The 14086-nt window shown below is 38.3% G+C and overlaps 1 protein-coding gene and 1 pseudogene across 1 annotated transcript; one reads left to right on the top strand and one right to left on the bottom strand.

Annotated features, from left to right (window-relative positions):
* Positions 1 to 43: 43 nt before the first annotated feature.
* On the top strand, positions 44 to 14060 carry LOC136255357 (tyrosine-protein kinase SYK-like). The gene is made up of 8 exons (XM_066048101.1): positions 44 to 668; positions 2930 to 3413; positions 7565 to 7744; positions 8527 to 8660; positions 9057 to 9197; positions 12219 to 12359; positions 12773 to 12885; positions 13720 to 14060. The coding sequence occupies exons 1-8, from the start codon at positions 255 to 257 to the stop codon at positions 13931 to 13933; spliced, it is 1821 nt and encodes a 606-aa protein (XP_065904173.1). The 5' UTR covers positions 44 to 254; the 3' UTR covers positions 13934 to 14060.
* Positions 3845 to 5338, bottom strand: LOC136255374 (uncharacterized; annotated as a pseudogene).
* Positions 14061 to 14086: the final 26 nt, after the last annotated feature.

Below are 14086 nucleotides of genomic sequence, written 5' to 3'. Positions count from 1 at the left end.
TGCAACTTACACAGTTGGAAGTTGTTCGCGTTAGTTAAATTTCGCGCCACGCTCTATTTAATCCACACCCACTGAGGACTACCTAATGGTTTAGCTATAACTATTGTTCACGGGTTGATGTAAGTGGTGACCAGTGTTTATAAGTTTTGTACATCTCTGAATGCTACATATAATTATATGACGATAAGAACGGTATTGTGACCTGGATAAGGTACAAAGACCTCGTCAGAGACAAAATAGTCTGGAAATATACAATGGCCACTTCAAGATTAGACCCTGCGGAAGAACCATGGTACCATGGTAGGATATCGCGGGTGGAAGCGGAAGAGTTTTTATACAGCAGGGGAATGACAGAAGGATTGTTCTTGGTACGCGACAGTTTGGCAACTACTGGAGAGTACGCACTAACACTTTCACACCAGGGAAGATGTTATCATTATAGAATAGCCCGCCAAGGTGATGGATCATTGGCCATTGAGGATGGACAAAGGTTTCCAGGACCTGTTGAACTAGTTGAATATCATTCCACAAAACTGGATGGTCTTTTGGCAACTCTACGAGCACCTTGTAGTAGAGCTCCTGGGGTGGAACCACGAGGGTTCAGGTTTGTGTCAGCGAAAGAAATGAAAGAGGCTACAAGAGAGGCAGCTCTGTTGCTAGGATACCAGGCAAGTTTAACTGAATGTCAAAAGGAATTAGTTTATCAACTATCTCCACATAAAAGCAGATAATTACTATCTACTCACCTCATTATAGTAGTACATGTCAAATAGGTCCCAGATACATACTGTATTCATGACCTCATTGATAAGGCCATTTCATTACATATAGTGACTAGGTCGTAAAGTAACGTAACCATACGTAGATCCTTTACACCCTCAGGAAATGATTCTTTGCATAGACCATCCATACCACTGTGTATTAATTAATGTTGACTGGGTGTAGAAAAGGTTCAACTACAGTATTGTTCTGTTGTATTGTTTGCTACAGTAATCTTGTTCTTTACTGTGAAAAGATGATTGTGAGGCAAATAACAGCAATAAAACTTGCCAAGAGACCAAGTAACTGAAATTTTAGTTAGCTGTAAGTGTCGAATTGTTCATTGTATGAACATCAAATTCAGTGCATAAGTAAAACTTGGGACAACTGGACAAGCATTCGAACCAGCAGAGTCATTAGTTCATGTCTCCTTTGACAGTGTGTGCATTTTTGATTCCTGTTGCTTGAATGATGCAACAAATTAAATTTTGGCTAGCTTTACCTGCTTGAAATATAGAGAAATATAGTCAAGTATTGATTCATGGATGTGTTTGTAGAAAGGAGTCGATGGAAGGTATTGAAAACAGCAGATTCTAATCCTAGAGATGCAAAGGATCTGACATAACTTAGGTGACCTCAACAATAAGACCACTTCATTATAGTGGCCAGGTCCCAAACTCAACTAAGGTGTTCTTCATGACCTCATTAGTAAGACCACCTTATGTGGTATGTTTGTTTTTTGGTCTAATAGGTGACACTATTAATGAGGTTTCACTGTATAGTGTGTATTGACTTCCAGAGGTATTTGTGTGAGATAGTGTTTATAGGTAGTATGTTAGGAATAAATGTGCTGAATTTTTTTTTAAATGTAGGATTAAATTTATAATTTATTTTGGATTTAAAGTTATAAATACTATTAGTACAGATAAAGGCTGTACTTCCTGTGTGGCTTTATGTGTGTACATACATGTGGTTTTTGATGTTTACTGCAGTATTGGGTGATATATGCTGCTAGATCAAGCTGTTATACAAACAAGTGTGGAATTTTCAACTACAGTAGGGACCATATATATCACATCGATAAAAAGCACTGAAACAAGTTGGAGTAGTCCATAATATCGAATCACAGTAAAACAATGAAAAGTGTTTTATCTCTACTGTGCTCAAGATACCATAACGGAAATGCACAGTAGGGATATAACACTTCTTATTGTTTTACTGTCATGCACTGTTTCAGTACTTTTTATCAATGTGCTATGGTCCCTACTCTAGTTGAAAATTCCAATATTTTGTGTACTTGTTTGTTAACTTTTTTATTATGACTGGTGAACCCATGCATACTGCCGCGGTATCAAAAGAAAGAAATGGCACCGCATGCCCCAGCTATATCAATTATCGACTGAAATATCCATTACGCTTTGTTTTCAGCTATGTTCAATCCGTTACACAACTACAAATCAAGAACTGTTCGAAAATCACCTCTGCAATCAATATAACCACTATGAAAAATACGGGTGATTTCCGTTATGAAGGGAAGCCATCACGTGCTACCGCCAAATCGACACTTTCTGCTGTCAGCAAAGATGAATGGGACACAAAGGAGGACACTGGTAAGTCCATGAAGAATGTATTGTACATACTGCGGTATACCAAAAGGAACATGTCTGGCTGAAGCAACGTCGAACAGTGAAAAAGTTAAGCCTGTAGCTTTAGCTGTTATCGAGTTACGCTTGTCTGAAGGCATCAGTCAGTCAGTTAGTAGAAAATTCCGTTTAATAATATTTTTAAATTCCGTAGCAACTTGTTGAAAGCGTTTTGGGTTGATCTGAAATTTTGTTGGGCTTAGTTTTACCTAACCAATACTGCCTCATCATCGTAGGAAAAATTGAGGCTGGTTTTTGGTTTTTTCGTGGACCACGCCCAAACCTTTGTGGTCCCTACTATACAGTACTATCGTAGTACTGTATGATACATAAGCAACCATAGAGCTATCGATAAAACACATGTGTAGTATTATGTGCACAGCCACACTGCATGTCATATGAAATTGCAGCTTACTGTTTTGTAGCAGTTCTGTGTTGTATCTGTACAGTGGTACATTGTGTAGTATATACAGTTTTTGTATGTACATAATATATGCATGGAGTGCCATGTCTTACAATATTGGTAGGACCATCAAATTAATGATGCTTTGATCCATCGTCGCAGTGCCTTTGAACAGTTGATTGGTGGAATCCTTCATCAGAAACAAGAATGGTTTCATGGTGCTCTGGATAGAGACGAGAGCGTCCAACGATTAGAGACTTTCAGTAGGCTTGGTACTAAAGATAATAATGATGGTCTCTTTCTGGTTCGAGAACGAGTACAAGCAAACAGTTTTGCCCTCTGTGTTTACTACCATTCCACCGTCTACCACTACAAACTGGACATGAACAAACTGGGACAATTATCGATTGAGAATGGCCAACGATTTGAGAATCTTTTACAAGTGGTTGACCACTATTCTCGTACAGCTGATGGATTGTTGTGCAAGCTAGAAGATCCTTGTCCTGTAACATATTTCCGTGATACTGGGGGGGCGAATACAATGAGTGCGGTCAGACATGGACCTCAGAGAATTCATCCAATAGAGGTCACTATTACTGGACAACTAGGTGGGTGTATTGTGTATACTGAGAACTTTGGTGGTACAAAACAAACATTGGCAAATTTGATGTTATATTCCAGCTGTCACTAGCTATATGCAATGTGTAGTGACACGTAATTTGCCAAAGTTTATTTCCTTAAACGGATTTTGCCAGCCCAAAGTTTCTTACCATACGGTACCTATTGTAGACTCTTTGGTTTTGTGTACATATGTGCAGACAGGCATTACAAACACAATCACATGTGCATACAATGCACGCACGCACACACACACACACACACACACACACACACACCTTTGACCCTTCTAAGAAAGCCACATATATACACACACTACTCTGTATGACTATATATGGTCACAGCTATTGGTTGTGGCTGGTAAATACTGTGATAAGGAAATGTCAACCTAGCTTGTACTGATGCGCTCTGTGTTTATATAGTACAGTCAATATGTGAGTGAACCTTAAACTAATTGCAACAAAAGCAAACTCAATAGATTTTGTTTCCTTATTATGTCCTCATTGACAGAAAAAAAGTCCTAAGGAATCCTCGTGGGGGAACAATGTGAAAATCACTGAAACATAAACCCACTTTTTTGCTTCTTAACGCTTTTATGGTTTCACAGTATTTATTGTTATATCTCAGCTAGGATGCTACCTGTATCAAAACTTAACATACCATTAAAAAGCTCTTGCAAAGACAAATCTTTTGGTACTAAAATTATCACTCTAGGATAATGTGTTAACAAGTTATTATCAAAATAATATAATTAATACAGGTGATATCAATCAAAGAGATTGTAGCAAATGTCAGTCTGTGTATAACTACTCAACAGGTTCATTATCATTATCATAAGATGTGTTTGTGCACCCAGTTCCCTTGCAGTTACCACAAGCGAGAGTACACTCAATGTTGTGTTTCTTGCATGAGCATCTTAATGTACTGCAGTCAGTCTGGCAGTTGCATCTAATCACCCGTAGCAGATGTTCAGGAGCAGGAGGTAGTGATGTTTGAAGTGGCACAAATCCCTCTTCACACTCCTGCCATCCCCAGTCTATGGGATCAAGTTCTGCAGCTGATCCTTTCCATTCTTGAACTTGAAGGTACACGCGAAGGCTGTGGTACTTTGCTGCTGCTGAAGTTGGTGGCAATGATTGTGGTTTTACATGGGATGTTTTTGAAGCTACTTTTTCACAGAATCGTTTATGTCGGAGGGAATCCAATGTGTCAGTTGACATTCCATTGTAGACTAGTACTAGAGCTTTCTCTCCTGCATCTATCACATCATGTGTGGAAGCTGAATTAGAATGGAACACCTTTGCCTGCTCACGGAACATACTGCTTGCTTTGAACTTGCTAAGGGATGTCCCCTTTCCAACCCCGTAGAGACGTGATGTTGTGTCACACCCAAGAATAGCATGGATGAAGAGGATGTTGTTGCAGATGTCTTGACCAAGCTTTTCTTTTGTGGTTCTGATATTCCAGACACGAAGCTTTTTTGTGTTTTTTTTGGCTCAGGACGAAAGAAGAGGTCATGGGAATCAAGTCTTGCATGGTAGCAGAGCAGGACAATGAGGTCAGTGTCTTCACCAACTAGCACAGTGTTACTGGTAGTAGCTGATTGAACAGCCTTCTGAACAATCAAAAGATCAGCATCTCCAGGTGCATGGTAAGTTTTGCGGTTGTTCTTCTCCAGTTCTGCACTCAACAAAAAAATGAATTGCTGCTTATTCTTTTGGTTGGCCAAAAACTGGTCCTTCTTCATTGTAGTGGTCATGTTAGCAGCAACTGTCACAGTTGCACCAGCCTTTCCTTTGGATGTCACAGCTTTGTGGATTCATGTAATCCCTCACTGAAATGTTGCAGAACATTGGGATGTTGAGTCGGGAGGGTCGACATCTGCTGCAAATACAGCATGCCAGATTTAGTGTAGGAGTTGTGACCTGAAGCTGCCATGTATGGAAGCATAGCTTGGATGGACTGCAGATGTAACTCCCAGTTACCTGTATGCTCTGCTCTGATAAATTTGCGTAAAATGTCCATCATGCTCATGTACTGAATCCACAAAGCTGAAGTTCTGGAAGATTTCCTCATGGACTCTGCATTCTTCTTAAGACTATCCTTGATTTTTTCCAGAACACAGGAGGATTGTGCTTCTTCAGCACAAATATCTCCTGACATTAACTTATCATAAAAGGTGTGGGCTTCATCCAAGTATTGACTATTACCTACATCAGCAGATTCGGCAACGTCTGGATTGTTATCATCATTGCTCTCTGGTGTTTCAGGTTGGCATGGTAGAGGAGCATTGAGCACTCTTCTCAGTATCAGAGCATTGAGGGCTGCATCAACAATGAAGTGTGCACGTACAGCTCGTGCAATAGCCTTGCCACTCAGCATGTGAACAACTGCATTGGGTGCATAGATTGACTCAAGCATTTCTTGCAGTCCAGATGAATCCATTAAATGTCCAATACATCCCAGAAAGTTCATCTCAGTGTGGAAGCCACCAAGATGCAAAACAATTTCTCTTAGATCACTTCCCTCAGGTTCAGATTCAACAATCATGGTAGCTTTCCACCACAGTGGCTGGTCAAATGTTAGGATTGGGGTAACACCATGCCTTCGTGCATGATTACTGATGAACATGAGGGTGGAGTAAATGCATGTGCTGTCACTGGGATTCATGTCTATTATGGGCAAGAACATAATAGATGCCCTACCTGGGTGGTGACCCTGATGTACAAACTGCATCATTCCTGACCATGCAGGTCTGGGAGCTCCAAACATGACAGATGTTTTCCATAGGACATCAAGATTTTCATAGCAGTCCTGAGTCTTTAGATCTACTAGCTTTTGGTAGGTCACAGCTGACATCCCACAACTTTCTTCCTTATGAAAGCGAATCTGGCATGATATTTCATACATCCACAACAGAACATTCAAGCTCAATAAGGTGTTACCACAGTAGTTAACGTTGCAAAACATGTACAAAAAGTAGGCAAACTCAAGATACAATGTATATGATTATAACTTGTTAACACATTATCCTAGAGTGATAATTTTAGTACCAAAAGATTTGTCTTTGCAAGAGCTTTATAATGGTATATTAAGTTTTGATACAGGTAACATCCTAGCTGAGATATAACAATAAATACTGTGAAACCATAAAAGCATTAAGAAGCAAAAAAAGTGGGTTTCTATTTCAATGATTTTCACATTGTTCCCCCGGGAGGATTCCTTAGGACTTTTTTTCTGTCAATGAGGACATAATAAGGAAACAAAATCTGTTGAGTTTGCTTTTGTTGCAATTAGTTTAAGGTTGACCCAATATTCCTGTTAAAATGCCTGTACTAATATACTACCTCATGACTCCTCCTAATGTATAGTAGTACCATCTAAATTCTTTAGTCCATTGTTGTTATGTGTCATTATTTTTAAAGTACTTTGCGTTGGCGAGATCAAAGCAAAAAGAGTGCTCTATTTTCTGTAAGTATGCTATATTTCCCATTTGCATCACAATAAAGTACAGTTATGGAAAATAAAAAGAACAGTTATGCATTGATTGGTACGAAAAACAAGATCACGTGCGTAACATTTCTAATCGCCAAAAGTAGCCAATAAGATACTATTTGCTTGTATTACGATTGTCTGATGACTGAAAACTGACGCAGTTCGAATTCACGAAACGAACGCTCCAAGCAAGACGAAAAGACAGTACTCTAAACCAGTTAAAGCACCGCTATGCCTGTACAATATGAAAATAAAAGCACTAGGGCATGGTCTTGAGCCTAATATAGCACTCGGCTTCACCTCATGCTACAGTATATTAGTCTCTTGCCCAAGCCTTCGTGCTGTTATTTCCATATTGTACATGCGGCAGTGCTTTAACTAGTATAGATTTCTTTGAGGATATAGTGTACCCTGGGTTTAAATATACACAGGTTCAATTATACATGTGTACTTCATCCCAAGGTATATATAGAATACTTGCCTGGGTCTGTTCCATTATAAAACTAAGCTATGATTCTATAAGTAATGCAAATGGCAGTCATTTTGTATATTTATTCTCCAGTAACTTAGCGTGATGTATTTATTATTTTGCGTACACATAGCAACTATCAGTATCAGGTCATTTATACATTGTCATCTTCTTCAGGTGCTGGACTATTTGGTAAAGTTCTGGAGGGAATGTACAGACCTCGTAATGGAGGAGAAGAGATACCATGTGCCCTGAAGAAATTAAAAACTGACGAAGCAGCCAATCAGAAGTCAGAGATCTTGCGGGAAGCTGATGCCATGGCAGCACTTGATCACCCTAACATTGTCCGATTAATAGGTACATGTTATGTATAGCAGTAGGGCTGAGACACATAGTTTGGAGCTAGTGCTGAGCAGTATAGTGACTATATTTAGTTAAACTGTGGTATCTGTTTTTGATACTGTCTGATTTCTTAACACCAAAATACCATGGATTTAAAAAAAAGAAGTCTTTAAAGCTTAACTTTTTGTATGGAAAGCGTACATATAAAAGGATATAGATTGGTTTACAATAATATACTGCAATCGGCTTGCCAACACAATTCTGTGTAAAAAATGTTTGGAAACTGTACTTTTGTATCTGGATCTGGTAGTAGAGGTTAAAATGGCATCTAACTAAAGCACACCAATAATTTGGTAATATCAAGTAACAATATCATATCATACATCGTACCATCATTATCATACCATACCACTCACACTATTCAAAGCTTTGTTTGGTTTCACAAGGTTTGGATGCAGCTTTGCCCCTCCAAAGCTTCATTACCATGGATACTGACACAATAATATCAGCTGCACAAGTTACAAAACTTTGCATGGGGTAAACTTTATTCCAGCCCTAGTATAGACTAAGTAGTGTTTGAGAGAAGAGTGTGCTGATTGTAGAACTGCTGTATATAAAATATTTTAAGGATTGTAATACTGTATTAAGGATTGGAAGGATTCTGTATATGTTATGTAGCATGATCTAAATTGAAGAGTAATATTTTTTTCTTGAAAGTCTTAAGCTGTACACACAATAAGTTTCTCTTGCTATTTTAAAGTGCACATTTAGCAGTAGATGTTATTGTGTACATGTAGGTATTTGTGTGGATGACCCCATCATGTTAGTGATGGAACTGGCTAGACTGGGACCACTGAACAAGTACCTCCGGTCACACAGCTCCACCGTCTCCATAGCTACCGTCACCTTGTATATGTACCAAGTAGCCGAGGTTAGTGAGTGTAAAATTGTTAGAGTAAGTGACGGAGAATTGTTTACCCTTAACCGTGAGATTTGAATTTGGCCTTATTTACATCCTGTATTAAAAATTAAATTACAGTGTGTTAGTTTTGGGCAGTATGTGTGCAAAATGTTACAACCCAGTCACACACATGTGATTATTACCTTATATTGAAAGCAATATGTGCTGGTGAAACCATTTTAGGTGATTGGTAAAGGTGATTTTTTTTTTGACTGCCTGTGTTTTCACACATTCTGTAGTCACTTAGAATTTTTCCTAAGTTAAAATGTGAGTCCATACACTACTGAAAACTAAGGGAGCTTTTCATACAGTGTGTATTTGGATAGCAGCTGCTGATATGTTACTAGTTATTATGTGTGTACCCAGGGTATGGCTTATCTGGAACAAATGAGGTTTGTTCACAGAGATTTAGCAGCAAGAAATGTACTAGTTGTCAATGAGTCAGCTGTCAAAATATCTGATTTTGGAATGTCTAGAGCACTGGGAATGGGATCTGATTATTACACAGTGAGTATGTAGTTTAGTATAGTGTGTGCAGTCATTGTGAATTTGGAAAATTTTGTACCAATAATCAGATTGGTTATCAGCTACATCAGCATTATGTTTGCATGTCAGTAACAGATCGGCAACATGTGTAAACAATCAGCAGATACAGGTGATATACATAAACATGTAACTGTGCTCTAATAATATCCGTTGATGGAACATCAATTATATTTTAAAGTCCCATACTGTCACCTTATAATATTTAGAGTGTGAAATGTTAGACAAAAGGTTTGTATCAGATCGGTTTTGTTCACTGGCTTGGTAATATTATTTTATATCAGTTACCGGAATATCAGCTAAAAGTCATATCAGTACAACTCTGGTAAATTTTGGGTGTATTCATTCGCTGGACTGGAATACTGGACTCAATTGTTGTTGTTTTCTTGCCTTTTATAGCTAGCAAAAAAAACTTCATTAATAACCTCAGTGTTATTCGTTATCCAATCAGTCAGCCCCTGTAATTATTTTGGCATTGCCTAGCATTTCAGCAGCAGTCTGCATATTCACTATACATTGGCTAGCTCCTTGGTTTATATTACTTGTAAATAGCAACAAGTGTGCAGTGTTCAGTTAGCCAGAGAAACACTTCCCAATGCACACATCAAACAGGCAGGTAAGGTTGCATCTTGGTATTTTTAAGAAGAATTCAACCTATTGATTATAAACTTATCTAAAATGCAAGACAATTAAGACACTGAGAACCCTGAGTGTGTGGTATAGTAATGATCATATGGCTAAATCACTTTAGTGGTTGAAAAAGGTATTTGAACAAATTTTATGTAAGTCTAGTAGTCCAGTCCAGGAAATTTTTACACATTTGGGGTGTGTATACACGCACGTACAGTGTGTATGTATAATAAGGCACCACTTGATTGCACAGACAATGTGTAAACTAGTTCACTGCAAAGTTTTAAAATGTGCACTCTGAGATTCAAACGCTCAAAATTTAGGTACTACATCTTGGCATAATGCTTTTGCTTGTCATTTATTCTAGTTGTGTTCTGTTTATGTACATAAGAAAAAATTCTACAGGTCAGGGTGGGTAGACTTCTATTTGGATGTTTCGGGTTTCTGCATGTAAAAGTAATTCATTTACGTAAATCACACAGTGTACAGTAGTATGGCTTTCTATACTAGTCGGCCTGTTGTATGCTTCTCTAATTTATACTGTAACCAATCATCCTGTAATTATGGTGAACGTGAAGCCATAGATTCTATACTTAGGCACTAAAATTTGACATTTGCTGCAGCACTACATAATGGGGAGTAAAATGTTATGAAATTGTCACTTGACATAATCTCTGGACCTAAGAAGAGGTACATATGCCATTTCCCTTTCTTGTTAAAAATGTTATAGTGACAGTTTCATGACTTACACTAGTACTGTTCGTATGAAATCATATTAAAAATTGATGTGCACTCAGTTTTCAATTTCCTTTTTCCTTCAACATTGTTGCATGTAATTCTCACAGACTGTTACTGTGAGATTGTGTTAGGTGTCTAGTGATGGCATGATTGTGCTTGTCTGTCTTTATGATTTAAAATGGACCTTTTTACAAGAAAACTAGTTTTGTACATTATCTATACTTTGTGCTTTCTGACAGTTACATAAATGAATGAAATCTTAAATCATTTAATGCCTATATTTGGCCATTTGTGGCAGGGAATTACATTGTGTGTGACTGTTAACTACAACTAAATTACAGAGGTAGTATTCATGCTTGTGAACAAAAACTAGTCGAATTTTCTTAACTAGCCACTGTAGCCAGCTAGCTACATGTTTTGCTGTTCTTTGGGTTCACAGTGCAATATGCTTTGAGGACAGCAAAGTGAAATGTAATCACAGGATTGGCCTGTAGGATATTTTGTTGTCTACTCGAAGCAGCACAGTAGTTGAAGATGAACTGTTGTTATTGAACACTTTAGGAGCTCAACTATCATTTTAGACCTACCTGTTTAATTTTAGTTTTAGGAACAGTTAACACCTGTACAGAATTCTTAGCTAGGCTATTGCTTGCTAGTAAAGTATCATTTCATTGTCTGTTTCAAATGACTTCCTTTCCATTGTTGCCAGTAATTACAGGAGACTTGAGTAAGTGTTAGACTGACTAAGTGAACTTCCACTGGTTGTGTTCCCACCAAATCTGAAGCCATTGGATTGAGTGTCTATTTGATGATTGGTACCAACTGAAAATCAAAATGAAATGGAGATGTTAAGCTAGCCTAGTTGTTGTGATCTTCTAGTGCCCATGTGTTTGACAAGCAATAAATAAAATGTACTAAAACAGAGTTCAGTAACACACCTGTACATTTTGTATTGTAGCACACTGCTGAAAACAGTTATCCGAACTGATGTAGTCACCCACTAAATTGTTAAACTTTTAATCTGTGTTATAGCTATAGAGAGGGGATTCGGCATATTGCTACTGCCAATTTAACTTGTTATTTTTATGGTTGAATATAAGTTTGTTTCGCCCAATAATATTTAGCTGGTTGTTTGTCAAAGTTTACCTCTACACGGTATTAGGGGTTATGTATAGTCTTGCCCCAGACCACAAGGGACTGGTGACATGCTATACATACACTTGGCACTGATACATGCGACCAAATTATTAGTTGGTAACCAGTCAGATTATGAGAAGGCCTCAACGTCAGTTATTCCTATTCTTTCACATGACTGGACTGCTTATGTCCTGTATTGTTCAACAGCCTTCAACGTTACCTTATAACTAGTTGTTATGCATTTTAAGCAGTTCTCACACGACACATTATATAATTGTTGTAAGGCTTCAGTTTGCAGTCAAGTGTTTCTATATTGCACACCACCAGAGAGAGCTAGGTTGATAATCTTGCCAGTAATTTCGTCAACTACTCTTGTGTTGCTGGCTTTTCATTCAGAAATAATTTTGTGCGGTTCACTGTATATGCTGTGAACTAACTGATGATGTGGTTGCATGGTGATGTATGCTCTAATGTTTTCAGGCAGCTGCAGCTGGTAGATGGCCGCTAAAGTGGTATGCTCCAGAGTGTATCTACTTCTCCAGATTTGATAGCAAATCAGATGTGTGGAGTTATGGGGTGACCTTGTGGGAGGCTCTGTCCTTTGGATCCCGGCCCTATCAGGTAATGTGTATATGTATGTGTTAGTGTAGTGTGTGTTTGTGTGTGTGCGTGGAGTGTGTGTGTGATGCCCAGTTATGCCAATGTGGTGTTGTTGTTTCCTTGATACCTGGACAGTCCTCCTGTGAGTTACTAATCCTGCTCCAGGAGGATTTTCCTGTACAAGACTAAAGTTCCTGAGGAATCCCAGTGCTGGTTCACCAGGCAGCAATAGCTGTGTTTCACATGGCTGCCATGGGCTTTGCTTTGCTTTGTGCGTGCATGCGTACGTGTGTGTGTGCGTGCTTGTCCCATTGACCACATGTAAACAAGCTAAAGGCTTTTTTGTGTGTTTATAATAATATTATAGTTGTATGTCATAAATATCATGTCATGTCATAAATATCTCATGTCATGTCATAAATATCTCTTCACAGAACATGCAGGGACAAGACATATTGAAGATGATCGAAGCGGGACAGCGTATGGCTCCGCCAAAGGACTGTCCAGCTGAACTATACGATGTCATGCTAACATGTTGGAACTACAAGTGAGTAAGACATGAGTAAATCTTCTGCGTTGCTGCACTAAGTAACACCTTACCTGGCTATGGTCACTTGTCATAATTGTGAAAGCAGATTGTGCACAAAGCAGCCTCTTAACACAGCCATCTACCAGGGATTTTTTTTAGGGGGGGGGGGGGGGCAAAGGGGGCATCCCCCCCTGAACTATGCTTCAACTGGTTCAATGATAAAATTAATTTTAAGAATGATAAATTTTATGATAATAAATTTTAGGTGACTTAAATTCTGCCCCCCTCAAATTTCGAAAAGCTCGAATTTCCCCTCCTGAATTTATTTTCTAGAAAAATCCCTGCATCTACTACATAATAAAGTCTTTGCTGACAGATGACCATATTGGGGCATGTTACTGCAACTGCTGTATATTATATGGTGTGAATATACAGTTCACAGTCAATAATAGTAAACATCCTGTGTTCAGTCTCAATTGTGATGGTTATTGTATTATAAAGGGAAAATGGTGATTGGTAGATCCTGTTAATGTGGACCCAGTATCAGTAAACTGTATGCCAACAGTTGTTAGAAACTCTTCAACTAGTTTAGACAGTTCTGCATGGAATCTGTAGCTTAAAGTCAACTAGTTTTCCATCCATTTACTTTAAAAAAATTACATATCCGTGAAGTTTAACTTGCTTTTTTCACTCCAGACTATAATTTTGACAGTTTGTCTGTTTTACTGCATTCATCAAAATTCTGTGTACTTAACTTTGATCATATGTTCCTGCTACACCTCTTTCATGAGGTAATTGTAGTTTGTCTTATGTATTTAAGGATAATTCCATGTGAAATATGCTATTATTCAGGGCAGATGACAGGCCATCGTTTAAACAGTTAGCAGAAGTCATGAAGAGGTTATCACCACACACCCCTCCGTCAATCCAATCACATCACTCGCAGCAGCAGCAGCAACAACTAGCACCACCAGTCAGACAACGTCTCCACCACCCATCACCTAGCAACTTGTCCCATCCCCCCCGATCTCCCACTTCAATTCAATCACATATTCCATACAACTGAAAGTTTTTTGATTTGATTGTACAAATTTCATTATTGACTTTGTATATATGCACAGCTATGAACTTTGTGTGTTATGAATTTTGTAGTGTCATATTTATTTTATACATGAAAAATTTGGTCAAACAGTTGTTCATGGGTTGTATGTGCATGGGA

Source organism: Dysidea avara, chromosome 5 (genome assembly GCF_963678975.1).
Source record: "Dysidea avara chromosome 5, odDysAvar1.4, whole genome shotgun sequence".
Taxonomy (NCBI): domain Eukaryota; kingdom Metazoa; phylum Porifera; class Demospongiae; order Dictyoceratida; family Dysideidae; genus Dysidea; species Dysidea avara.
This window is presented reverse-complemented; position numbering and strand designations above follow the sequence as displayed.

Excerpts from the sequence above, each read along its gene's own strand:
- LOC136255357 (XM_066048101.1), top strand. The coding sequence starts at position 255 with ATGGCCACTTCAAGATTAGACCCTGCGGAAGAACCATGGTACCATGGT. Across the intron at positions 12,360-12,772 it reads TTGGATCCCGGCCCTATCAG|AACATGCAGGGACAAGACAT; the intron begins GTAATGTGTATA and ends ATCTCTTCACAG. Across the intron at positions 12,886-13,719 it reads CTAACATGTTGGAACTACAA|GGCAGATGACAGGCCATCGT; the intron begins GTGAGTAAGACA and ends GCTATTATTCAG.